This window comes from Brachyhypopomus gauderio, chromosome 16 (genome assembly GCF_052324685.1).
Source record: "Brachyhypopomus gauderio isolate BG-103 chromosome 16, BGAUD_0.2, whole genome shotgun sequence".
In the NCBI taxonomy this organism is placed as follows: domain Eukaryota; kingdom Metazoa; phylum Chordata; class Actinopteri; order Gymnotiformes; family Hypopomidae; genus Brachyhypopomus; species Brachyhypopomus gauderio.
The window spans coordinates 22,169,768-22,197,481 of NC_135226.1; the positions used below are offsets into that span (position 1 = coordinate 22,169,768).

The window sequence follows — 27,714 nt, forward strand, 5'->3', positions numbered from 1 at the left end:
TCCATCAGACCGTGACTGAGATCATGAGACTGATTTACAGGTCATCACCTCCATCAGAGACTGAGGACAGAAGCTGCTCAAATACAGGCACAAGCACAGAGTGTTATTTTAAACTGTTCATAACAACAGTATTTTTAAGGGCAACGCCACCAATCTGAACAGAACCATTTCCCTGATTATCAAATGCTTATGACTGCAGGACGATTGGGATCAGTAGTGCATTGTAATCATAGTTTCCACACTTGAGTAGCACTAAAAAATGAGCTCAAATTCATTGGAACGCGTTGGATAGGAACTTGAATCTGAGCACATGCACCTTAGCAACCTTCTGCAGCTGGAAGATATGGGTCTGCAGACACAAGAGGGTGGATGAGAGGGTGGATGTGCTGTCTGGATGAGAGGGTGGATGAGCTGTCAGGATGAGAGGGTGGATGAGAGGGTGGATGAGAGGGTGGATGAGAGGGTGGATGCCCACACCGTTCTCTCACTGGTGAGCAGGTTGGCTGGGTAGAAGGATGTCCAAGATGGCCAAACAGCTTCAAATGGCAAGAAAGTAAATATTTGGGTAAAGTAATAATAATAATAATAAATAATAATAATAATAAACCACAAACTTGTCCATTAGAGTTGTGTGTGTGCTTATTTAAGTAGTAAACGTGCATGTTTACTTCTATCCTTGTGTGTGTGTGAAAGTGGAGTTTGGGTGGAGCAGCCCAGCAGACCCAGGGACGTGCAGACACCAACCAGCACCACTAACTCAACGTCTCCAGGCCTCCAGTGGAACCATAATGGCGGTTTAAAGAAAACAGATCAAGTCTATCTTACTGAAATTATACCAGGCTGGCTGGAAGTAACGATTCTAAAGAAATGAGGTGAAATGAACAGAAAAGCAGGCGATTTGAGAAGAGAGGACGGTGTAAATTAAGCAGCCCAGACACACTCTGACAGTATAATATGTAAGCCGTTTCTCTGGGATTAGGGGAGCCTGGGCTACTGAGGGGAAGCAGACGGCATCCAGACTCTTATCCATCCTAACATCCTAGTACTGGTATAACAGAATGAGTATAAAACGATATATAAAATTAAAGCCAGTCAGGATGCATTTTAGGAGCAGTAGTTTTGAGCTAATCAGTGTCAACCTTCTCAAACCACACACATCAGGAATCGGCGTTAAACGACCGTGTTTGTGCAATGATGCTGTTGTCATCTCCACACTGAATGGGGTTAGAGACCCTAGCACAGGTGTGACAGACACATGGGCTCATCATAACAGAGCCCATCATGTTAATAAGAAGGTTAATATCATGTTAACATTATATCATTTCTTTTAAAGTGGTTAAGATGGCCAGACACTACAGGGACAGGCACCCCCATTCTAAACACTTGTATAACCACTGACTCTGTACCGCATGCCCCCACACCTGCCCCCACACCTGCCCCACACCTACCCCCACACCTACCCCCACACCTGCCCCCACACCTGCCCCCACACCTGCCCCCACACCTGCCCCCACACCTGCCCCCACACCTGCCCCACGTACAGAGTGCAGGTATGTCTGCTACTCTTGCATATACCAGAGTGTGTGGTTTCTCTCATGTATTTTTATATTTGAATAATATTTTTATTGCTTTTGGTTATTATTAAGTATTACTATTTATGGTTTAATTATGACCATTTTAAACATTCTATAATAATGTGTCTAACTAGTACTGCAGACCCTGAAGGACAGACGTGATCTGGAGAGACAGACGGCAGCTCGAAGGACGACCCTAACGACCCTAACGCTGCGTAAAGTCTCTGGGTGCAAACGTGAGTTCCAGCTCCTCCTGACATGACTCCTCTCTGACCTCAGAATACATGCTACATACACACAACCTTTGACCTCTATGACAGAGACGCCACCTAATGTTAAAACCACAGGTGTGTGTGTGTGTGTCATCTGGTGGTTGAAGGCTGTGAAGAGCAGAATTTGAAAAATGTGTTACGTTAGTTGACTCTACTGAACAATTAATAGCGATGTTGTCAAATATTGAAACATTATAAAATATCTCAGTAATGACAGGATTCATTTTTCAATAGGAAAGGGTGCCAAAAAAACTGAACCTGTCTGTATTTAACCCAAAGAAATGATCCACTTTCATAATATACTACAGCTATCACAGTAAAATGGAAACAACTGGGAAACACTATCCCACAGTGATCTAAGACCAGGGGTAATGAATCATGTCCAGACCTTGGAGCTGGTAATCATCAGTATTATTACCATCCTCTGTGCTTAATCAAACATCCTTACCATCCTATACACTGAAATCAATTACATTTTCCATATTCTAAATTTAAATTAAGTAGCCTTACATTTGCATGCATGTTAATAACTACGACTGTCTGCTCGGTGATCACTGCTGAAAAGATAAACGCAGAGAACAACAATGGTGTTCCATTATAGAACAATGGTGTTCCATTATAGAACAATGGTGTTCCATTATAGAACAATGGTGTTCCATTATAGAATACCACTGGCATTCTAGTTTTATTGCCCTAGAGAGCCCTGTGAAAAAACATGCTATTCTAGTCCATTATGATGAATCGAATCATTCTGGCTAGAATGCAACAGATAGGTTTGAAAAGCAGAAGAGCCTTGCAGATTCCAGTACGTCATTGGCACAAGTTTAATGGACTGTTTCCACTCAATTAAGTCTCCTCGAGTCTCATTTTAACAGATCACAACAAGATGGGGCTCAATCACTGCCAAGACAGCGCAAGATTTAGCACAGCAGGGTTTCTAACATCAGCTCAATCCAAACACTGCAAATTGCTTTGCTGGAGAAATGAATGGACATTCTGTTTGGTACGTGACACTGTAGCCACGACAGAGACAATGTTGTGCAACAGCCTGTACCATCCGCGCACATCTTTATGTGAAAGTCTGCACTATTGTGACTCAACACTAAACCCCTTTCTATGGGAGACTTTACACACCCCACCCATCACCACACACCGCACTACACCACACGCCTACACCACACGCCGTCCTACACCACACGCCTACACCACACGCCTACACCACACGCCGTCCTACACCACAGGCCTACACCACACGCCTACACGCCGTCCTACACCACAGGCCTACACCACACGCCGTCCTACACCACACGCCCACACGCCGTCCTACACCACAGGCCTACACCACACGCCTACACCACACGCCGTCCTACACCACACGCCCACACGCCATCCTACACCACACGCCTACACCACATGCCGTCCTACACCACACGCCCACACGCCGTCCTACACCACACGCCTACACCACACGCTGTCCTACACCACACGCCTACACCACAGGCCCAAACCACACGCCGTACTACACCACACGCCGCACTACACCAGACGCCGTCCTACACCACACGCCTACACCACACGCCTACACCACAGGCCCAAACCACACGCCGCACTACACCACACGCCTACACCACACGCCTATACCACACGCCGCCCTACACCACACGCCTACACCACACGCCTATACCACAGGCCCAAACCACACGCCGCACTACACCACACGCCTATACCACACGCCGTCCTACACCACACATTGAGCTACACCGCAGGGCTTTTCCCCTCTGCACTGGCTGGAGAAATGTAAACACAGAAACAATACAGGCCTGCTGCTTCAGTCTGATAAACACATCTACCTACCTACAGCACGGGATGAAACCTGCTTCAGTCTGATAAACACGTCTACCTACAGCACGGGATGAAACCTGCTTCAGTCTGATAAACACGTCTACCTACAGCTCGGGAGAAACCTGCTTCAGTCTGATAAACACGTCTACCTACAGCTCGGGAGAAACCTTGCTTGCTGTACAATGTCCAAATCAAATGTCCAATATCCAATACAATATCCAAAGTGTACCAAATCAATAAAGCATTCTGGCCACGCTCACTGCTTCACGTAGTCCTTCAGCTGGGAAGTATTGTCCACGTTTGTAACAATGTCAGAGGAGCTTTAAAAAGTGTCCAAAAGTTTCTCATGAATACCGAAAAACTATACCAGTGGCAAAATACTCAGCTCTTGGTAGTGGACTCAAGACTTTCCTATCCACATATATTACAATATATTATATAAGTATCACCCATGCACTTTGACTAAGAATTCCCTTACACACTTGGGCTTTCCACTAGCTATAGGGCATTCTTTCTCTAGAATTATCTGACTCTCCACACTATGCAAGTATTGCTTCACATTCAGGCCAAAACGCTGGTCCCTATTTAGATATTTCAAGCCAAGATTTTCGCCAACTTTATTTAAATGTTTTCTGCCAAGATTTTAGCAAACTTTATTTAAATGTTTTAGGCCAAGATTTTTCTTAGAATAGCACAGGCTAATGTGTGAGTATTGCCTGGCTGACTTACAAGCATGATTTGATATGCCCAGAAGAAATAATACCATGAAAAGTGCTGGCCGGAAATCAAAACGGATTATTACAAATGCATACAAACGCACTGTCAGCAAATTCAGACTGTAACAATCCTTCAAATGATTTGCAAACCAAATTTCTGAAGCTGGACGTGGCGTACAGGTAGAGATCTAGTCAAGCTGCAGGTCTCCTGAAAGTCTCAAAGTTAGTCAGCCAACATTCACCAAAGCCAAGCTGTGGTTACATTTTCACAACTTTGGGGTCAGAACATCGTTATAATAATAAAAAAAAAAACTTGCCAGCCCAGAGTGAGATGAGGTCAGCTTCAGGATATGAAAATTTAAACAGCACGTCTCTGAAAATTAATCATTGTGTTTTATGATACTCTTACGGCGCTTCTACTAATATACTATATTACTGAGACACCCACCACGATAAAACTGGCTTGACTTTTTTGTCTTTCTTATGATCACCTGAATAAACAAACTGCCCAACCTAATAAACAATACTTTACCACTGAAGAGGACAGATCCCACATCCAGTCATGGGGCCACATCAAAATGGCTCCTGCTGAACGGGGGTGTCTTCACTGCGTGTGCGTACCGGTCTATGAGGGTCCCGAACAGCAGCCTGATGGTCTTCTGGATGTTCTCGGTACACAGCCAACTCCACTGATCCTTCATCAGCAGACCCAGAATGCTCAGCGCCATGTCAGCCAGCACAGTGTCTCCTGCCGGATACCAAAGATGTATCAGAGGACAGTGTGTGTGTGTGTGTGTGTGTGTGTGTAAGACACTCACAACTACAAAAGGCCTGGAAAATATCTAGTTTGGGACAATAACCAAGACGTCTCTAACGAGTCTAGCAAATAGCAAAAAAAAAAGATTATATATTGTTCCAAATTATAGTTAGCAGAAATGGATATGATTGAAGTGTTGATGCTGCACAGCCAGTAGAAGCATCCATTAGCACAAATGTCCCAAACATCTGATTCTGACTCCCAGCTGTGTGAGTTCCATCCTCAGCCAAGAGACCAAAGGAGGGAACAGACACAAGCAGCAGTGCTGAAAAACAAGGTGGTGGCTTCATACGTGTAAAGCGGTTCAGAGCCGAGCTAAACTCAATCTTAACTGAGAAGTATTCATTTAAAACACACCGCAATAAGCAAAGCTTCATGAGGCAAAATAACTGATAATTTAATCATCTGCATATTTAAAACATCCCCTCTGCCAAGGAAATAAGTTACAAACGCCAGGCCAATTTTTGAATTTGCTGCCCTCTGCAGGTAGCATACATGTACTTCATATCAATTCAGTTCATTGACTTTACATGCCTTCATAGGAATTTAGACTAAACTACAGGCAAATCATATTATCTACAAATACAGGCATAACATTATTTTAAACTAAACATAATTCAGTTTGTTTTTTGCCTACTATTATTTAATATTAGATCTTTTTAAGATATAATATCACAGCTGTGTTCACTGAATGAAGGAATCTTGAAGTGGACGTGATGACAGGGAACTGGACTGGAGTTTTGAAACTACATACTGTAAACATCTTTCTTAAATGTTGCTTTATTCAGCTATGTTTATTTAGGGACATATGCAGCCTGATTAGCTCCAAAATCTCTTTATTTCAAGAAGGACATGCTACGTTATTGTTGTATTGTTTTTATTATTCTACTCAAATGCTCCTTTTACTACATGGTTTCAGTATCTTAAAATTAAAACTAAAAGCAACCCAAGTGCGCCAAGCCAGTGTTTACAACTCTAGTGCCTCAAACCAGTGTGTACATACTGCAGTATTTTGGGGGTGACACGTGTATCTGATCAGATCAGGTGAAGTGTGAGGACTGAAAGCTCACCCTGCTTTTGCACACCAGTGCTATGTAACCTCTCTTCTGTGCACAAACAGGGCTTGCTGTTGCCCCTGGTCACCGGGCTGCCCCCTCCCTCCCCTGTTGCCTCTCTGAGGGGCACCTTACTGGCGAGAACCTCCTTCTCCGAGATGAAGTTCTCCAGACCATTCATGGTGAAACCATTACAAACCTGAAGGAAACATGACGGGGGTTTTAGATTCAGGGCCGTGTTACAGCGCTAACTGGAGAATAAACACGACTCGAAAATGTCAGCACTAATGTTTCACTGATGTTCAAAAAACTGCAGCGAGACTTCACCAGAGAGGAGGTGTTTCACTCACAGTGCTGCACTCATCAAAGCAGTAGAGCAATTGGGTCCTCATGTCAGAAACATGAAGAGAAGGAGCAGCTTTACTGGCGAAACGCATCCGGGACCTGGACACAGAGTGAGGCAGACGCTAGCGACGCGGCAGGAACGGGTCACGGCAGAAACGGGTCACAGCAGAAACGGGTCACGGCAGAAACGGGTCACGACACGGTCAGTGAGTCTTTGGGAGTTCTTCATCTGCATATACACGTACTTGGTTTTCCTGTCAGAGAATAATTTCCCGTCAGGCTCTGCGTCCACCTCGTCCGTAGGGCTCTGTGGCTCTGAGCGGGGGAAGGCGGTCTTCAAGGTGTCCACTATAGCATTCACTACAATCTGCGGGTCAACACACAACACACTGTCAGTCAGACAGACACCACGTAGAAGTGCCACGCACTTCACCCGTCAAGAGCTGAAACTACAGCCAGTTAAGACTACTCTTCAGACAAACCTTGTCTATTCGTGAGACGACGAATGGCTTCTTTACGAAGGCGATCCTCGCATCGGTGTTAAGGGCCAGGAACTCCTGCATCTCCTCACTATTAGCAGTTTCAGGGATGTCACAAAGTTGCTGCAAAAAAAAGGACATTCATTCAGCTAGAATGCAGGAGGATATTTTACGCTGCAGAACAATATTGGGTACAGCACAAGCAGACGACCTGGGACACCTCACCCTGAGGAATGTTTCCAATAAACATTTCCTGGCCTCAACCTTGTCACTGTCCATGTTCCCAAACGGCAGGTCAGGAAAGATCTTCTTGGGTCCCTTCACATCTAAAAAGAACAACAGTGTGAGTAAAAGACCCCCAGCAGTACAACACGGGGGGACGCGTTCCGACATGAGACCATCATTCAATACAAACTCACGTTTAAGGATTTTGCGTAATTCCGATTTCTCCTCCAGGCGAGTCTGCAGGTTCAGGAACTCGCTGTAACGGCGGTTGACCATGTGATAAGCCACAGACTGCACACTGCCTGCGTTCTCAGAGTCCACAGCGGTTTCATACTGCAAACCAACAGCAAAGACATTATAACATCATGCAGACACAGCGAGGGCCCATCTGCATTATCCCATTAAAATACCCAAACCACTCACTCTGCAGGACCAATCAGTGGTCACTGAACCAGGGATGATGCCCTGAAAACTTTCATCTGCTACAATTTGACAACACTGGAGACACACATTATATTTTCCCCATCATGCATTTTGCCGAGAGGCCAATATATTTATACTTAAATAATACTTTAGTTACTCTGCAGCATAGGTTAGCATATATATCTGTCTTCTCAGAGAAAAGACATTACATTTTTTTTCTCAAGATCAAAGTCATATTGCTGAATTCCCTGTGTAGTATGAACTGGACACTCACCTTCACAGTGTAGAGCGTGTAGGGGTGTGAGCCAGTGCCCCTGTGCTCTTTGGCTGTGATGGTCCCCGTAATGCGAAGGTTCTGGATAATAACAGGGCCTTCTGGGCTGCTGAGGGCCTCGAAGGTGAATGGGGAGAGTGAGATGGTCCCTCCTGAAGGCGAGGAGATCTGCTGAAGTGCTGTGAGCTCGCTGGGACTCACCGCCAGCGACTGCTCCACTCCCGTCACGGTCAGGTCTGCTTTCGTGTGATTCTTCTCAAGTTCTTGCAGGGCACAAAAGCTTGAGGACAACTCCTCCGTCTCGTCCGCAGCATCAGAAGGCTCTCGTATCCCAGAGACCACAACTTTAGGACACGAGCTCTTTGCAGCGTTCGAGTAGACATGCACCTCATCCTCGAGGTCCAACACACCATCTACTGGAGAAGGACACTCTGTGAGCCTCTCTGCTTCTTCTGTGCCAATCAGAACCAATGACTCCAGTGAGCTCCTCCTAAACTCATTCAGGGGAGACTCCAAGTCAGCATCTGTTTCTTGATAGAACGGGTTGGATTTGCCAAATTTCAGGTAACGCCCCGAGTTCACTGAAGGGAACGGCTTGACGTGTCTTGGTTCGTCCTCCTCCGTGTTGTGTGAACAGTAAAGCTCTGTGGAGTCAATTACATCATAAGCAGCCAATTCTGGTGTTGGGTCCTCGATAACGGTGGGGGGACCAGGACAGACTTCGAAGGTTAAAGAAGACGGAGCCTCGAGGTCCTGCTGTGGATCTTCTTCTTCCTCCCCCTGGGGGGGGCTCAGATCTTTCACCACCTCCACCGGTGTTGCTCCTGTCTTGCTGGACTTGTTAAACACGTCAACAATTAACATGTTTAGCCAGTCGGGGTCAGACAGCTTCCCAATTAAAGGCAGAAGAATGTTGCATGTTATAAGTTCACACACCACAAATCTCCCTGTTCTGGTTTCAAGATGCGGTGGTGGGACAAGGATGTGTAACAGCAGGTCCACGATTGCCCTGGCGTAGTTCACTTCTACGGCTGAACTCTGCAAAGCAGGATGAGGTGTGAAGCACGTGCTGTATGCGTCCCAGAGACCGTCATTAACATTCTCACCTTCTTGCTTGTCATTATTTTCAGCTATTATCTCTTTGGCTCTTAAGTAGCTCTGGAGATGACATCCACACAGATCCAACGTCCTCAGTGTTAAAGCTTTCCTGTCCACTTTCTCAGCACGCCGCTTGAGCTCCATTGCCATAGAGATCATGGCACTGTGAACTTCCTCCTCAAACTCGGGCTCCGAGGACACAGTGTTGTACCACGAAGACACAAAGTCTCGTATGATCTTTGAAACTGTATTCTGGATCTCGTGGTCCAGCTGCAGCTCGCTCTCTGCAGAAGACTGGATCTTGTCCAGTGTGACAAAATGCTCGAGATGAATGACACTGTCCGAGTCCAGGAGAGCCTGTGAGCCAAGCCAACCACCGATGACCACCAACAGACTGGTGAACACACACAGCAGCCACACGTTCACCAGCAGGTGGAACAGGACCATCCAGGCCACGATGGCCCCGAACCCAAGAAGTTTCCTTTGCATGATGAATTCCGAGGTGTTAAGACGCCCTGGCTGGGACATGGTTGAGAGAGGATCCTGAGAAACGGACATATTATGTCTTATGCGGTGGGAGATGATGAACACACGGAAGGAGGAGAGAGTGCATGTCTGGTCTGGTCTGGAGGTCAGGGTGAGGCTGCCCCCCTGCCAGGCTGCTGTCACTCACACACAACACCCCCTAGTTCCCCAAGAGTCAGATAACGAAACTGCGATAAGTTTGGCTGACTGGCTGGCTAAACTTAAATCAATAAGGAACAACCGTTACGTCTGTATCTCCCAGTGTTAGCCGCGAGCCGCCGTGATTAGCAGGGGAAGGTGTACCGGCGCGGGCTCGCGCAGCGGCGCCACGGCGCGAGCTCAGTTCAGGGCTAGCTCAGTTAGCCGTTATCATCTCTCTCAGGCCACTAAACGCCGAGCGTACTCCGGCAGAATAAAAAATGTCTAATTACTTTTTAAATAGACTTTTAAAAACCTGGTTTAATAAATACGGCATAAAAATTAAATCAGATCAACTCGTACTTCCCAAAACATTAACGCCACCCACCGACGGCGTTGATCCCTTTCTTCGTGGAGTCTCCATGGGTGGATCTAGGCGTGCTCGTCGCGCCTGCCGCCACCCACAGGCTCCTCAGAGAAGTTATATTTTTGTTTTGGTCGTCATATGATGTAAAGAACATATAATTCTGGTAATTACTACGGCTATTTTTGGATTTTCCACGGTCTGAAATAGCTGATCTGAAGCATCATATGGGATAATGGTAATCACATTATTAAAATCCTCATTTTGAGCAGGATATTTAAAAAAAAGGGATATACTAGATTTAAAGTACTGTTTAAATTATACCAAACGAGCTCAAGGCAGGTTTTTTAACACCCACAACCATGACCCATTGAGGGTTCTGTCCGTACCCACCAAGGTCAGACACTCGGTGTCTCTCTTCACCGTCCATTTACACATCAACTGATCCACACTCTGTTTAACATGAACTCCAAGACTGCTGTTTCTTAGGTAACACAATTGCCCCTCCATTTTTTTTAAACCTCCACCCATATTCTATATTTCTCCTTCTGTTTGAGCACTTGAGGCCTTTGAATCTTGTGCCAACACTCGAAAGAGAAACAAATAATCAGGAAATAAGCAACTTTACGGAGTCTGACCAAGGAAACAGTCTGACAGTCTGTCTTTAGACAGCTTTTAAACCTTGTGCCATTTACTGTGGCACCAAATCACATAACTCCAAAAGAAAATATAAAACACACTATCTAACCGCTTCACAGCTTCCCATGTTTTTCAGGGCTGTAACAGCACTAACACTAATCAAGGTGATCGGTGGAGGCTTTCTGCATAAGAGACATGAAGGAAGCATTCTTCATGAACATCAAACTATGTTGTGATATTTGACTTTTAAAAACATGCTTTCATCAGACCCCATAGATCTGTGTTAAAACATGTATTTTGACTAAAGTAAATCATCTTGAGAACTTCTCGGGTGTGAGACATGCAGGGTCTCCTGGATCCTCTAAAGTTTTGGGAGTGACTAATCCTATAACAAGACTCACAGCACAAAGTTTGGGAGTCCATCTGCCGAAAGCTTCAGCCCTTACAGGGAAACAGAACCTGGGGTAAAATGTAGTTTTCGGCACTTCAGTGAACACGGCACATTTAAACAAAGAAAGCTGCTGCCAAGTTTTACATCACACAATCATGAAACATAACCTGCCCAAAGAAGCCTATAGACAAACAATCTCAAAGCTGAAGACATGATTCCAAAGGACTGTTATTTCTGCCAGAGGTCCCCCCCCCCCCCCGAGTACTAAATTAACAAGTAGGTACATTCTGTGGTTGTCTTGAGGAACAATATAATTGTGACTTTTTGATGAAGGAAAAAAAAGCATTTCAAAAATGTATGAATGTATGGGTGTGGCAGATTTATTTGTCCAAGTGGTCAGTTGAGTGTGTGTGTGTGTGTGTGTGTGTGTGTCCGTGAGATCAATTCACCTTTCCAGTCATACAATAGTACCCCATATGGTCACAAGGCAGTTAAAACAAATAAGAAATCAGAGTCGGTCCAAATTCACACCCATTTCTATAGCCACCAATAAGAAGTGTAAGGCTGGGTCAAATTTGAAAACCATATGATGCATCTAAAAGCTAAAAGAATATCTTCGTTTCACACAAAAGTGGATGGTTGTCAATAACACAGGTGATATTCTTAAATGAATTGCTTTGTTTGTACAATATGCATCACATTTCCTGTTTTTGCAGCTTTAGAACAAAACTTTGCTGAGCACAGTTCAAATGCAAAAACGGAATCCTCCAGCACATTAAAAAACAATTTAAAAAGTCAATGTCTTTGTTTTTTTATTGAGGCTTTAGTGTACTGATTCATTATCTCTACCATCGCGCCATGTTTTCACTGTTCAAATAGAATAAGACTTTTAAGCCAGCTCATCGAACTCTTGCTCGCTGGAATCCCACAATAAATCCACCTCTTAATTAACATTGATTTAATTCAGATTGGGAAAGCCGCTCGGCTTCCCACGCAATACTGTACGAGCATCATCCACTCAGGCTGTTCCTCAACAGCACCTGATCATCTGGTAGGGAGCACCATGTCATCTAATGTGCACACTTAGCAAACAGTGTCATGTTTCATCTGGTTTGTTCATGTGTTTCATGTTCCATTTGCGGTACAATCATGTAAAAAAAAGTCATTACTCCAAAAGAAGCCTCAATCCTGATAATCCATCTGATATGTCAAGACAGGAAGCATCTGAGAACAAGGTGGTCGGGGGGGGGGGGGGGGTGTTGGGAGGGATGTGAGGACCTGGAAGTGTCCCGAGCTTAGTACAGCACACATGCTCATCAGACAGGGAAGGTCTACAGTATGAGAAGGTCTACAGTAGGAGAAGGTTGTGTGATTGGGGGGGGGGGGGGGGGGTATCCTTTTTCCCTAGTATTTATATAAAAGGAGAGGAGAGGGTAAGGTGAAACTCTAGGTCAAGCTAATGGTCATAGGTTCATCCGTAGATGCTCTGGCCTCTTGGACAGAACCGGGTACGCCTGCTGTTTGAAGGGGCCCAGTGCTGAACCCGGGGGCTGCCTGATCGGCAGAGGAGCAGTGACTTCAGCACTGGCTGCGATGTCCATCTGGTCCATGGTAGACACCTCCATGGCGAGCTCTGTTGGAGCCTGCAGAGAGGACGCTCCGGGGACGGGAGGCCCTCGGGGCCAGCAGTCCCCCGTGAACTTGACAGGGCTAGGAGACAGGAAGCAGTACAACACGGTCACCCATGATGCAATTTCACTTGTGTAACAGACATGGTATGAATTTTATGAATGAACCACAGCCATATCTGTAATTGATGACATCTGTCCAATGAAAATCATTTGTTTGCCATGCATATTAATACTCATCCTGGACGACATTATGTACCACAAGCAGTTGCCGGAGGTCACTGGAAGGAGGCAGGTGTTAGCAAGCACTGGCAACGTTAAACTCATTACCTCACAGGAGTTCTTGGGCTTCCTAAAAATCGTCGAGGGGATCTAATTTTTGGCTCGAATGAGAACTTCTCCTTTACGTTTTCCAACACAGATGGAGCTACATAAGTAAAGCCCTTTAAATAAGAAAATGACAGAGTCGGTCAAAGATGGGCCCACTAACCATGTCCAGGATCATGTACAGAGACAGAAAACACCGCCTTACCAGGAAGACCTGATTTGCACTTTCGCTGAGCGTAGAGTCGTCTGGACTGTCTACAGGAGTCTGGCTGGTGAACTTAGAATCAAACTGGCTCACATCCTCAGCAGATTGCTAGAGAAAACACAGCAGAGGTCACGTACCTCAGAACACGTACACCAAGACTCCATCCCTGGTGTGAAGGACAAAGAAAGGAGTGAAAGCTGACGAGTGCTCACCAGGAACGGCCTGAACGGTGGCTCAACTTTCCTTGCCAGCAGGTCATCCCAGTTAATCGCCCGGAAGAAGGGATGAGTCTACGAAGAAGGCCATGAGATTCAGACAATACCATCACCCTGAATATCTTATCCAAAAGCCTCTTCCAAAAGACAATATCTGCAATTTCCCCCTGGGATCAATAAAGTTCTGATTCTGATCCCGATCATAGATACAAACCTCCTCAAGCTCTATTTAAAGAAAGTCAACTCAAATTTGGCACAAACTGACCTGGACCTCTGTGGCATCTCCAGACCCAGCTCCAAGTCGAGATGAGGCACTTCTTTTTAGCAGCTAGACAAGAACAAGTTTTGATTGGTTGTTTTTGTTACACTTTCACATTCATAAAAAGACAAAGAGTTGGTACAGGGAGCAGGTCTACCTTTTTGAGCAGGTCCCTGGCTTCTTGTGTGAGGTAGGGGGGGAGATTCAGTTTGCATTTAAGAATACGGTCAATGGTTTTCTTACGGTTCTCTCCAGTAAAAGGTGGCTGAAAAGGCAAAAGAGTATAATCTTTTACACAACTGGGACACAGTAAATTGGCGACCAGCGTGGTGCATAAGGTTTAATGTAGTCTATATCAAAACGATTAAACCCCTACATGCACCCCAGGTTCACTTGCTAACTGATATCATTTTTAGGAGTTGCATTATCAATGGTGGACTATTAGACTACACATGTTAAACCAGGGAATTCTACTCACAGCGCCAGTTAACATGTCATACATCAGGGCCCCAAGACTCCACCAGTCAACAGCACGATTGTGTCCACTTCTCATGAGAATCTCTGGAGCCCTGAAAAAATGCAAAACACTTCAAACACACATCCTGTGATGTCCAGCAGATCATACACACGTACGTGCAGAGTACATACACGACGTTTCAAAATACACGAAGTTTTAAAATAATGAAAGACCATCATTAACAAACGTCCATCCATCTCGCTACGTGCACATGGCTAGAACGGCTGCATTATCACTTTACAATGTTAGAAGTTTAGAAATACAGGAAGAGAAAATGCATGACAAAATAACTCCTAATGAAGTTTCTCACATGTACTCAATGGTCCCACAGAAGGTGTGTGTGACAGTTCCATCATGAATGGATTCCTTACATAGTCCAAAGTCTGTCAATTTCACATGGCCTTTCCGAGAAAAAACAAAACGTCATGAATGAAAAACATTATTCACAAGAACACAGACACATTTCAAAGAGATCCTAAGAAAGTCCAATCAGAAGCTTGTCCATCCACAGCAGAGCACCACAAACTCTGAGGTAATCATGGATCTGCCATGGCACTGCATCAGTAAATCCCAAATGTTATCCAATTCATTTATTTATTGATAATCCTGATAAGAATGATGTCAGGTCTCACCTTGGCTACTCAGCATAATGTTCTCAGGCTTAAGGTCACGGTAGATGATGCCCTTTTGATGCAGGTGGCCAAGAGCCATCGAGATCTCTGCCAAGTAAAAGCTGCAAGTAAAAAGCCTCTGGGATTATTCTCATATTGCTGTCTCATTCTCATAATCCTGTCTCATTCTCATAATCCTGTCTCATTTTCTCCAGTAAAGAAATCGATTCTAATCCTATAACGAACATGTACACGCATGAAAACACTGCACATTTAAAAATGCTGATTTCTCATAAAACGAATGCACTTTGTTATAAGATGGGGTAAAATAAATAAAACGTGCAAAATAATTATTAAAGCATAATGCTGATCAACGGTAGGTGTTCAAATTCAGTAAAGAAACGGAGGAGAGACCAAGAGCAGAAATGTGCTGACCAAGCAGTGTCTTCCATGAAGATCCCTTCTCTCTCCAACTGCATGAAAAGCTCCCCACCTGCAAGAACCACATATGGATACAGACGGATCTAAAGACAGAGATTTTCCCTGCAAATAAAATTAAGACATAAAAAAAAGGCATAACAAAAGCCTAAGACCAACATAAGAGGATCCTCTTACAAAACCCCCCAAAAGGAAAATGTTAGATGTCCCACCATTATCACAGGAATCACACATGGGATCCAATAACAACACTGATGAGTCTAAATGACTCTGTACATTGAACATGCACATGAATGGAAACATTCAAAGAAGAGAGAAATTCAAATAAGACATTCCACCACACATTACGCGGGGATATATCTCCTAGCAACTCCTTGGCAACAGGAAGAAACTAAAATAAATGAGGAGGGAACTGTCTTTATGCACAAAGGCGGAGCTTGATTCACTGACCACTTAGGTATTCAAGGATGAGGTAAAGCTTGCCGCCCGTCTGAAAGGCGTAGATGAGATCTACAATGAAAGGATGCTTCACTTCCTCCAAGATGTTGCGTTCAGCCTTGGTATGAGCTGTGTCCTTGGCATTCCGGACAATCATAGCCTAGAAAGTGTCATGGAATAAAGAAATACATAAATAAATTAAAATGGTAAATAAAATAATAAAAGTAAAGCAATAAAAAAATAAAAATATTAAAACATCTATTATTGTGATGTAGAATTTTAGAAACCTAATAAGTTTCAACACAAACCTTTTTCAAGACTTTCATAGCAAATATTTTTCCTGACGCTGCACCGGACACCTTCCGAACTTGGAAAACCTGTGAAGTTGATGCTCTTTTAAAAATGCCCCTTAGGATTACAAACCACAAAACTAGCACATGCAGCCATTTCAGAAACAAACAACTCGGACACAGAAACTGTACCATCGATACATACCTTTCCATAGCCACCTTTTCCCAAAACACGCAACAACTCAAAGCACTCTGGACGTATGTTCTCTGTGCCTTGGTTTACATTGTCCTCAGATATTTCAATCTTCTCACAGTCTTCCATATTACTGAATAAAAAATACATAAATAAATACATATATAAATTGGTGTTTGTGTGTGTGTTGATTATAAGGCTGAATTCTGTCTGTCAAAGGGACCTTGGTAAGGAGCTACATAAAATTAATTTTAAAAAAATGCAAAAGATGTCATTTTTAGTGTCATCTCAAATACTGTTAACTAGTTATGTAACTAATTTCATCTATACCCGTTATCTAAAACTGGTTACTCACAATGTCCGTCTATCTAACCAACATAAAAGAATGCATGTTTCATATGAAAGCCGTTTGTAATGGCAACAGTGATGCCCTCAAACTGTATAAAACATGCATACAATACTCACAATTCAAAGCCACTGCACTGATCCATTAAGTCAGTGATCTGAGCCTACAGAAATAAATAAAAGAGTACATTTGTTGATCAACCAAATGAACAGGAACGCAGTTTGACAACTGATCTTTTATTATGAACCCTGCAAGATGACACTGGATGGGTGGCAATAGGCTGCATGCTGCCTTTCTTCACCTGCATCGTGTATAGCGTTGCTTTAATATTTTTAATTCTTTTTATCTAGCTAACCAGTTATTTATACAGCCATATGAAAATAACCCCCCTCCAAAACAAACTGTGACCACCAACGCCCCTAGAAATTGTTAATCAAACGTGTCACCACTACTTGTCGTACGTGACAACTTCAGGAGTAGTCGGTGAGTGGAGTGGACAGCCAGCCAGACGTGCACGGTGCGGGGCTGAAGTTTCACCTCACGTTACATGAAGAACAACGCGTCCGTGATCTGACCACAGTCTGTGGTCACTACACACCAGTGTAGCACACAGCTAGCCACAATACTAGACGATGCTGGACTATTACTAACATACACCTCAAACGTGTCCAAAAGTACGTCGAGAGGTCTCATCTGACCCGCCACTGGTACATTTAGACGTTCAAACGCGCATTTCCGACAGAAATAGTGAGATAGTTCGGCAGGCTGGCTAACTAGGTGCGCCCCAGAGCTCGCTAGCATAACAGCTAGCTGTCTAACCGCTCCGGCTGAAGGGCTTCCGTCCTCGCGCGCAGCTAGGCCACGCGGGCCTAGCGGCGAGCGCGCGAGCAGGCGCGCGGGGTAGCGCGAGCTAGGCTAGGCTAGGCTAGCTAATAACCCCCACACGGCGGGGTGGAACGCTCGTGCAGCCATGCGGCTCGCGACGCGGCGCGACGACGGCTCCCCCCACCTCCTCGAGCTCGTCGTCGGAGACGTTGTCCTCCGGCTGATCCAGGTCGATGTCGAAGACCCCCGCCATCGTGTGTCTCGCCCCGCTGGTCCGCTCTCACAGGCAGTACGTGGGACTTCCCGCCTCATGGACATGAACACACCGTCGCCATGACCGGCTACGGCAGACGCATGCGCACAACGGCGCGTGACGGACACCCCCCGTGCGGCCGGACCTGGCACGCGCGCGCCCTTTAATTCACCGCTCCATCAGTCTGCCCACTGTACGCCACCGTCTGTTATGAGTAAAGATAAAACCTGCTGAACGGCACTACGTTTTTATAACCGCTTACTTGCTAAAAATGTGTATTCAGAACCCATGAACTGTCGTTGATTAATCGTTTGACCCGTTCAGGACGGATCCGGTCAGGGTCCGTGTCCCAGAGTCTAGAGCATCCTTCAACATCATTCAAGATGCTTGGAGCACAAGGGTCAAGATTCTTCTGTCCTTGCACCCAGTTAGTGGAATGAACTTCACTGTTGTACGAGACCTTCAATCTCTTCAATTGCAGATTCAAGATTCATATCTTCAAAAAGAACTTTAGTTCAATTTAATCAAGCACTTGTGAGCACTTTTATCCTTACACTTGACCTGTGTTTAGTAATTGCTGTAATTAGATTTTATATTACAGTACTGTGTCATTCTAGAAATCAGCGGTGACTTCTGGCTCTTACAAATGTTTTTTGGACTCAACGTATTTGTGCTAATGAGAACACTTTACGTAGACAATTACTTTTGTATGATGCTCTGGATAAAGGCATCGGCTAAACACCATTTGTGTAAGTGTAAATATTAATATCAGGCCAGTACCTGTGCTACACTAGGTAATATAGATCAGTCCCTAATCCATCATTATACCCGTATAAAGGCAAAAGCATCACCAAGCCTGATGTAGAATCAGTGGACGACTACACAGATGCAGTCCGCTCCTAAATGAGAGTTTCATGATAAAATAGGCAGAAGTTGCCAGTAGAGGCAGCAGTAGAAATCTCAGAGAGAAACAGCAACACAGCTGCATGGTGAACTGCAGAAGTGGTACTAACACAAATGGAGGAGTGGTTGTGAAGTGTGAAATACATCTGAGGCAGGTTTCACTGTAAAGTAAGCCTACTTGTTTTATTCAAATGTCTTCACATATTAACTGAACTGCTTGGATCATGACCGCTTCTTCTTTTCTCATAAGAATGTTCTAGAAGTCTTCTGGCGTCTTTCTGAACTGTTTAGCCCACTGTAAAAGGGCCTTTAGTAAACCCTTGTGTTGTGCTAGCACTTCCCTCTATGGTCAACTTGACCAAAACTATGCATAATTATTTTGTCATTCGAAGCTGAAATTGATTGGGTTTTCCCCCTTCATGACTGACATTCCCTACTTCTGGACTCACCAGTGGACTGCTATTTATCAACAATAACCATATAATTGAGCCTGACATACCTACAGCTCTGGATAGGAGGCTCATTGATTTACACTGATTGTTGAGTCTTACAACAGCAAGAGACTCCAGATGCAAACACCTCATGCAGAATCAACCCCATTGTTTAGCCTTTTGTGAACTGAACTAACAATATGTACTTTATTGTTAAATCTTCATTTTCATTGTTTATGTTGATACAGACTTCACCTTAGACATACTGATTAAGGGTCTTGAAGCTCATTATTGTAATCTCAGTGAAAAAGCTTTAGTTTATATGCTTTTTTCAAACATATTTAAAAGATTTGAAATCACTAACCTGGGTGTGCTGAATTGCAAGAAGATGGAGGTGCAATTGTATATTCTTCAGCAACCTGGACCTGCACACATCCAACATCCCTGCGAGCTCTACTCACGAGAACACTGAGGAGAACTGCAGTCTATTAGCACTCAGAGTCAGCAATGCTGCTGCCCCAATATACCAGTAAATCCTCAAACTGCCCCAGTATACCAGTAAATCCCCAAACTGCCCCAGTATACCAGTAAATCCCCAAATTGTCTGCCACCATAGAACAGTACAACTCCATAGAACAGTACAACTCCATAGAACAGTACACCTCTATAGAACAGTTCACCTCCATAGAACAGTTCACCTCTATAGAACAGTACACCTCCATAGAACAGTACACCTCTATAGAACAGTACACCACTATAGAACAGTACAACTCCATAGAACAGTACACCTCTATAGAACAGTTCACCTCCATAGAACAGTACACCTCTATAGAACAGTACACCTCTATAGAACAGTTCACCTCCATAGAACAGTACACCTCTATAGAACAGTACACCTCTATAGAACAGTTCACCTCCATAGAACAGTTCACCTCTATAGAACAGTTCACCTCTATAGAACAGTACACCTCTATAGAACAGTTCACCTCCATAGAACAGTACACCTCTATAAGGGACCTGGTAAATGGAGCCACACTAAATATAGGGGCCGCTCTATATACTGGAACAGTAGATTCCCTCACTGTCTGTAAGTCCCCTGAGTCATACAGAAGTTCATATCTTATTAGCATTATTATATTAACTCAGATCTTTGGAGATCCATGCCCACATCATGTAGAGACTCAAAATACTTCCAAGGCCTTGACTGTAATGATGGTTAATTATTCTGAACAGAATTTGAATGAAATAATATTCAGGGCTGAAGCTGGTGTACTAATTGAACAAGTAACAGTGTGGCTGAAGTTTCCTGTTCCAGTCTCTCTGGTGGGGCGCTAACGTAAAGTAACTGCCAACCCTGTAAAAAACACATGATGAGAATGACACTCTAAAAATGTTAAAAAGAAAAAAACCGAAATGGGCAGAACAGCCAATTAAACACCACAACAAATACACAGCAACAAATGCACATTCTTAACACTGAACACTGATTTACAGATGATTTACATGTGGAGGAGAGGCTCACCGCGTCTTGGGAGTCTTTACTGCACCCCAATCAAATACGTTTCTCTCCCTCAGCAAATGATCAGAGGCCAGATTGTTTTAACTTCTGTCACGCTTAAAGCTGCTTAGGTTTGCTGTCTGTGAACTAATATTTAAATTCATATTTGATGTTTGTTTTTATTAATTCAATAAATCCCATGACCAAGAAAATTCATAAGTCCATTAAAGTCAGCAAATGAGTTAACTAATGAGTTAGCTAATATGCTCTTTCTCAATTGAATGACTACAAAACCCAGAGAGAGAGCTGGTTGCTAATGTGATGCCATCTGAAAGAGTCTTGAAGATTTTCAAAGGTACAACAATTGATTCAGTTCATTTATGTCGCTTACAATTTTAGAATTCAACAAGAGATTTTACGAGGGCCCCCATCGGATACTGAGGAGCAGTTTAACCTCAATTACATTGCAAACAATGTCTGCAGTTATCACCAACCAAGCCCCTAGAGAAACCTGTATCCTTAAAACAGTGTGTCAATAATTTTGACACTATCTATTAGAAGTATTATTGTCTATAAGTAGATTTAGATATACTGCTGCAATCTAGGAGACCCCTTAAATTATTCATAATGTAGTAATTATCTGTATTGCTTAGTTGATAAATTAATTATAATAACACTCACAGTTCAGTTGCACATGTTTAAAAGTTGTACCCCATGACCTTTATTTTGAAAATACGTCTTGGCACTGAAGCGCTTACCGGCTAGCATGAACTCGTCGTTGATTCATAGATGTGAACTTTTCACATCTTCTAAATCTATCTTTACTGAAAGCCATTGTGTGGGGATAAATTCACAATAGGTATTTATCGCATACACTATCTGGTTTTTTTTTTTATAACGAGCCCATTCTTTCGGATATAGAGCTAACTTCACCGCGGTGAGTGTGGTGAACAGTCTGGGCTGTTGAACGCAGCACAGACGTGTTAACAACACGGACATGTCCGCCCTTACACTGGGAATATTTATATACGACGACCTTACGACTGCGTGGAGTTTTAATAATCTTTCATTTTTAAACAGAATCATTAGTGAGATAGAGCTAGAATTGACTAGGCAGCTAAACGTGTCCACCCGTAGCCAGACATGTCGGTAGTGACGGTGCAGCTGGGCCAGTGTGGCAACCAGACCGGGCGAGAGATGTTCAGCACCGCGCACGCCGACGCGCACGGAGCGGGTCGGAACAACTACCAGCGATGCAGCGACGAGAGGTTCTTCTGGAGGAACCCAGCCGGAGGTGAGACCCGTAACACCTTCACAACGCCTGAGTTGGGGCGCCTCAGGAGGTTGAAGGTTCTGCTGTGACCCCCCAGGGCTGGTGGCCAGGGCGGTTCTCGTGGACATGGAGCCTAAAGTGATTTCTCAAGCAATCGCAAAGGCGTCGAGGTCGGGACGTTGGAGATATGGGGCCAACGCGCACTTTTGCCAGAAACAAGGCTCAGGAAATAACTGGGCAAACGGGTGAGAGGGAAGAGATAAGTTATATGTTGTGTTCATATGGTGTGTGTGTTTCTTATTGTGCGTTTTCGTGGATGTCTTGTGTAGGTACTATGTTCTTGGCCCTCGTCATGAAGAAGCGGTGGAGGACTTGGTCCGGAGGGAAGTGGAGCGCTGTGATCGGCTGGCAGGGATCTTTGCCATGATGAGTGTGGCGGGGGGGACAGGATCTGGGGTCGGCACCTATGTCACACAGTGTCTGCGAGACATGTATCCACAATCCTTTATTCTTAATCATCTGACGTGGCCCTATGGAACAGGGGAGGTAGATGACGTGTGTTTCTAAAGAGAGTCTGCTAGGCCTCAGTAAAACGTTACTGTGAACGTTCACTCAACGTTCACCTTTCTGCTCCTTCCCAAGGTGATCGTACAGAACTACAATTCAGTGCTCACTTTGTCTCGCCTGTACCACCTGTCCGACGCCCTCGTGGTTCACGAGAACGACACCGTTCACAAGATCTGCAGTCAACTGATGAACATCAAGAACATCTCCATCGGTGACATGAACGCGGTGATCGCTCACCAGCTGGTCAGCGTGCTGCAGCCAGCGTACACGCCCGACTCGGCCGGCAGCTACTGCAGGAACCCCATAGGTACCGCACCGGGCCGCCCGCTCCTTTCAGAACACCTCCGTGTCTCTCTCAAGACTCTGATGAATGTGCTTGTCCAGGTGAACTACTGAGTTCCCTGGTGTGTCACCCAGAACACAAGCTGCTGTCGTTGAGCTGTATCCCCCACATGCCACGCTCCTCTCTGGCCTACAGCGCTCACACGTGGCCTGGACTGCTCAAGCATCTCAGACAGATGCTTATCGCCAATGCCAAGATGGAAGAAGGTGGGAGCTTTAGTTATTTGTACTGTTTATAATTAAGTTACAAGCACTGAGAACTGATGTGAGCTGCAACTATTGTAATTATTTCTGACCTGTTTACATGAATTCCACTAATAAACATGTGTATCGTCATGCTTAAAATGACATTTACAGGTATTGATTGGAAAGTGTCTGTTCCATTGTTTGGAGGTGAGAGCACAGCAAACGCTCAGAGATGTTTCAACAGGTCCATCTCCAACCTTCTCATACTGCGGGGTAAAGATGCCTCGAGTGCAGATACAGGTACACACACAAGACTTCTAATATGTGATCGAAACTTGCACTCTAAATCAGTAATAACTAACCAGAGCCAAAGTAATGCACCTCCAGATGTAGTCTTCATTTTAGGCTTGGACGTGATGTTTATGGACCTGTTTGGATCTTCAGGGGGTTTTAAGGATTCTGCTCTGTACGTGCCATGGGTTCCACCAGAGGGCAGTTTCAGCACATGGAGTTCACCTGTGCCTTTCAACGGCTACGAGAAGTCCGCCACATTAGTCAGCAATAGCCAATCTCTGTTGAAACCTCTGGATAACATTGTTAGAAAGGCTTGGAATATGTTTGCCTCTAGGTGAGACAATTTAGCTGTAGTACTTAAAATGTTGCCATCAGGAAATTAATCTGATTTTAAAAGACCCCTTTTTCCCCCAACAGGGCTTATATTCAGCAATATACCAAATTTGGATTATCAGAAGAGGATTTCCTGAACAGCTTTACCACACTGGAACAGGTTATCTCTAGCTACAAACACCTGTGAATCTACAGATTTCAGATTGCTTAGGACTGTTAATGCCGGCTAAGTTTTCTAATGCAAATTGTAAAATTCATGTCTGACATTTTTATAAAAATATAAATAAAAATATTAAAAAATAAATAAAAACCATATAAGCCTCTACTTACTCAATTATCTGTGAAGGTACCATTACATTAATCAAGTTCCTCAACCAGATGCTCAGTGCCCGTGCTGGGATGCTCTGTCCACGGTAGTCATGTGCACTACTGGGTCGTAATCAGTGTTTACAATGTCATTTACAAGCCTTTTTAATCAACATTGTGCTTTTATTTGACAAAACCAGTCAGTCAATAATGAAGGTAAATAAATGTAATCAGCTTTATTTTTTGCATACAAACAAGAATTTGTTCATTCATATACTGACATCATCTAGTTTGATTGATAACCGGAGGTAAGACCTTCATGGGAATATAAGCCTATAAAAATTAAGTTGTTAATCTCCACGTATTTCACAAACCTTATGTAAAATGAAACGGTCCGATTTAAACTGGCTACTGAACGGTTTACCTAAGGCAACTTGGCATAAATTTGTTAGCCAATTGGATAAAATAAGTTTAATCTCTATTCCGTTTGGGGAACCTGTGCTCTGCCCCAAACAGCTGTGGAGACTAAAAAAGGAAAAATTACTCCAATTACTGACCACAACAGAACAAAGTCAGGACGTATGTCCACGGACGTAGGCAGAACAACGAACATGTATTCAATTTTTTTCCGATGACCAATCCAAAGTTTCAGTCAGCCTACAGACTGCTGTTGCCTTATGAGCTCAGAGCCAACACCAGTCTGATAAGCTAACCGACACAGTGGCACAGATGGCAAAACTGGCCCGAGAACATCCATGAACCGACATGAAAATCAAACCTGTTCATCACAACTTATTTTCTCAGTATTTACTATTGTTCTAATGTCAACATATGAAGCATCATGTCCAGCATTCTGCAATAGTAAATATTAATAAGCAAAACCTTCCATTTCCTTTTAGAATGTTTTCACATTTTACACTAAATATTAAAAAGGTACTTGTATTTTATAATATACACTTACCTATTTAAGGTGGAACTGTTCAGACTTTTGAAGTGCAGGTTTCAGAAAGGACATCCATGATAACTAAAATAAATCCGTGAAATGTGGTCCATGGTAAATGCATAATAGTGGCCAAAGCTGGCCCAGAACAAGTAGAACAAAACAATCGTATTATTCCAATTTAATGTCAAACAGAAGTCAGTCAACATTAGCTGAGAGCTATTTTGCTTACAGAACAAATGAAGACAAAAAAACAAAACAAGAATGAGGCATTTTGTGAGGCGAGACATCTCTACACACAGAGCAGGCAGCTGTACCAGTTCTGTCCCTTACTGGGTTAAAATAGTTTGATTTGTGGCAAACTGGTAGTTCTCTTCATTCTTGAACAAAGCTGTGCATTGATGTTGAAACGAATTATTTACACAATCCGCAATCGTGCTGATCTTTTGATATTGCTATCCTTGTATAACAAAAAAACAAAAAAGACAGTTTTTTAAATAAACTCCCTGAAAACAGCCACTGCATCATGACTCTCATAACACACAACTCACAAACCCGCTCCTGCCTAGGTACACCATTACTACAGAAATTAAATAAAACAGTATAGCGATTAGAACTGTATACACTTCAATGGAAGCATGAACCTGCGATGTTGCGTTAGGCACTGCAACAAGTATAACTGCCCTGCCTTTGGCTGGCTGTCTCATCCCTACAGAAGTAAAAATCACACAGTTATAACATCTGATTTTAATATTCAAACACTACAGACAAATGAGAGGAAGGATGGTGGCCTGTCCAACATAGGAGTACACAGAGAAGCACACAGATTAGTGCCCATTTAGCAGACTTGGTTAAACGTTTCCTAGCTCCTGTACCAGGAGCCTGAGATGGATTAGTGTGAGTCTATCACTTGGATTTCCCCTCCGAGCATTTCCTCTGCTGGAGCCGCTTAGCGTAGCTCTGTGCCATGGAGTTTACGATTGAGAGAATAAAATAGCAGACCATGACGAGTACCACTTTCTCAAAGACCCAGGAAAGCCAGCTTTCTCCCTGCAGAAGGACCAAGAAACAGTTTCACTACACAAGTGCCGTCAGGAATAAGACACTTGTATTCACCCTTGTGTTACAGCATTCAAAAGTCAAATCTTTCGCGGGGCTCAAAAGCTGCTCCCCGATAATGCTGAGCAAAAATCTCAATTCACTGAAGTCAGAGGGTGACGACCAACCTCATAACCCTTTACCAACACAGCTGTGAACCAAAGGGACTCTACAGTTGAAAAGCAGAAAACAAAACCCTACCCACAAACCCCCTCCGAGTTCTTACCGCAGGTGTGCCATCTCCGGCAGGGTGATGGAGCTTCGTTCTCTGGGCTTCTAGGTATTCACTAAACGGCTTCTGCAAGGAAGCTCCCACTCCAGGTATGGCACTGTGAACACAGCCAAACACACCAGGTAAGCCTAAACACTACTCACCAGGGCACGCCACAGAAGACCAACACCCAGACTGCTCTCGCAAACACCAGCACTCCGGCTAAGGTGCCACAGCACAGCAGGGAGAGAACACTTTGAACCCTCACTTATATTACCGAGGTTCCTGTTGGAACTGGTCTGAAGCTATAAATCAGGAAGTGACTCGCCGCTGTGTCATCAGGACAATGTATGAAGAACCGCCCACATTTGAAGGAGCAACTATCAGTGACAAATCTAACACAACACAACTACACACTCAAAGAAAGAGCTATTAAAATTGTGTAAAAAATTGTGTTTTTATCAGAATGATGTAGGACATAAAGCAAACTAAAACAGCACAAGAATTAATTCATAATGATTTAGTTTAAATGCCAAGATACACAATCTGAAACTGAAAAAACTGACACTGAAACAGGATGGTATCTGTTGATCTTTATCAAGACAAAACATGTTCATTTTACATCTTTAATAAGAGAAGCACATTATGCAAAACATTATGTTTTGTCAGGATACAATCCCACACCAATGTGTAAGCCTATGACTGCTGGTAGGACCCCAGAACACGTTCTAGATCAAAGAACCACTTTCTTTGATCAAATTATGTCATAAAGGAGGTACAGGCCCAATTGAGAATAAAAAAACATTTTTCTGAGAAGGGCAAAAACCCAGAGGAACACTTATCTGGTTTATCTATGGTTGATCATAGAACTGTCACCTACTTTTATATAAACCACCACCCATCTCTGTAAAAGACGTTTTTCAGTCATACCAAAACCACACTAAACTATTAACATACTGAGCTATTAACGTAACTGTTATAAAGGGAAAAGCTTAAAGCTACTACACTGATGATTCTTAATGAAAGAAACAAGCACTAGCCTAGCCTAGCCTAGCATTAGCACTAGCCTGGTCAGCTCCGTCCTCAACATGAACGTTCCAGACTACTGCAGTCAGAATCACTGTCACATTCAAGAGCAAACCAGTGGGCTTTAAATCCCAAACCTACATTTGTCATAATGAAAACTCATAGCATGACGCTTTTTGCCTAATTATTTTTATTTGCCATCTGTACAGCACAGCAGAGTGACAATACTGTACTGCATTAACACCTTGCTTACTTAACACAGGGCAGCCTTACAGGTTCTTTACTGAAGTGTCATAAGTAACAACATACTGCAATCACAGCTAAGGCGATCAAGACGAGACATACATATAAATACACAATATATCTCCCTCTTATTATAATATATATACATGAGAGAAAGAGAGACAGAGAGGAATCTGTAGGCCTCCAGCTCCTATTAATTCAGAAGCACTTTGATTGCACAGCTGAGCTGATGAAGAATCTCCAAGACATTCAGAACAACTTTTATTGCCTCTCTCATTATATTTATAATATAGCACTTTGCTTGCACAGCTGACGACGGGCCTCTGTCTGAAACGTCCTGT

At 43.7% G+C, this 27,714-nt stretch overlaps 4 protein-coding genes across 8 annotated transcripts in view; 1 reads left to right on the plus strand and 3 right to left on the minus strand.

Annotated features, from left to right (window-relative positions):
- snx19b (sorting nexin 19b) overlaps window positions 1-10,220 on the minus strand; it is a 26,765-nt gene extending 16,545 nt beyond the window's left edge. For 2 of the 4 annotated variants that reach the window (XR_013121561.1, XM_076976063.1), the window contains exons 1-8: window positions 8,023-10,220; window positions 7,520-7,658; window positions 7,326-7,426; window positions 7,104-7,223; window positions 6,867-6,988; window positions 6,627-6,720; window positions 6,292-6,475; window positions 5,026-5,152 (exon numbers count right to left, since the gene is read on the minus strand). Coding sequence is in view for 3 of the 4 variants with exons in the window: in XM_076976063.1 (XP_076832178.1) it covers window positions 5,026-5,152; window positions 6,292-6,475; window positions 6,627-6,720; window positions 6,867-6,988; window positions 7,104-7,223; window positions 7,326-7,426; window positions 7,520-7,658; window positions 8,023-9,678 (2,543 nt within the window). In the remaining variant the exon portion in view is untranslated. Of the gene's footprint in view, window positions 1-37; window positions 537-5,025; window positions 5,153-6,291; window positions 6,476-6,626; window positions 6,721-6,866; window positions 6,989-7,103; window positions 7,224-7,325; window positions 7,427-7,519; window positions 7,659-8,022 lie in introns of those variants that run through there. The other 2 variants (XM_076976064.1, XM_076976062.1) reach the window with 2 other exon arrangements.
- A 1,752-nt stretch (window positions 10,221-11,972) lies between these two features.
- Window positions 11,973-17,794, minus strand: rps6kb1b (ribosomal protein S6 kinase b, polypeptide 1b). Its single transcript, XM_076976353.1, has 15 exons — window positions 17,654-17,794; window positions 16,764-16,807; window positions 16,311-16,431; window positions 16,124-16,192; window positions 15,828-15,975; window positions 15,375-15,432; window positions 14,961-15,061; window positions 14,639-14,729; window positions 14,290-14,380; window positions 13,969-14,076; window positions 13,818-13,880; window positions 13,550-13,627; window positions 13,338-13,445; window positions 13,136-13,248; window positions 11,973-12,887 (listed from the first exon to the last, which is right to left on the minus strand). Exons 1-15 carry the CDS (start codon window positions 17,720-17,722, stop codon window positions 12,641-12,643), a joined length of 1,509 nt encoding a protein of 502 aa, XP_076832468.1. The 5' UTR covers window positions 17,723-17,794; the 3' UTR covers window positions 11,973-12,640.
- Window positions 17,795-21,295: 3,501 nt separating this feature from the next.
- tubd1 (tubulin, delta 1) lies at window positions 21,296-23,839 on the plus strand. Its single transcript, XM_076976354.1, has 9 exons — window positions 21,296-21,413; window positions 21,692-21,848; window positions 21,925-22,072; window positions 22,157-22,373; window positions 22,470-22,701; window positions 22,779-22,943; window positions 23,094-23,222; window positions 23,367-23,550; window positions 23,634-23,839. The coding sequence occupies exons 2-9, from the start codon at window positions 21,698-21,700 to the stop codon at window positions 23,734-23,736; spliced, it is 1,329 nt and encodes a 442-aa protein (XP_076832469.1). The 5' UTR covers window positions 21,296-21,413; window positions 21,692-21,697; the 3' UTR covers window positions 23,737-23,839.
- Window positions 23,840-24,066: 227 nt separating this feature from the next.
- vmp1 (vacuole membrane protein 1) overlaps window positions 24,067-27,714 on the minus strand; it is a 12,878-nt gene continuing 9,230 nt past the window's right edge. For both annotated transcript variants that reach the window (XM_076976507.1, XM_076976508.1), the window contains exons 11-12: window positions 26,120-26,222; window positions 24,067-25,845 (exon numbers count right to left, since the gene is read on the minus strand). In XM_076976507.1, the coding sequence (XP_076832622.1) occupies window positions 25,702-25,845; window positions 26,120-26,222 (247 nt within the window). In that variant the 3' untranslated portion in view covers window positions 24,067-25,701. The remainder of the gene's footprint in view (window positions 25,846-26,119; window positions 26,223-27,714) is intronic.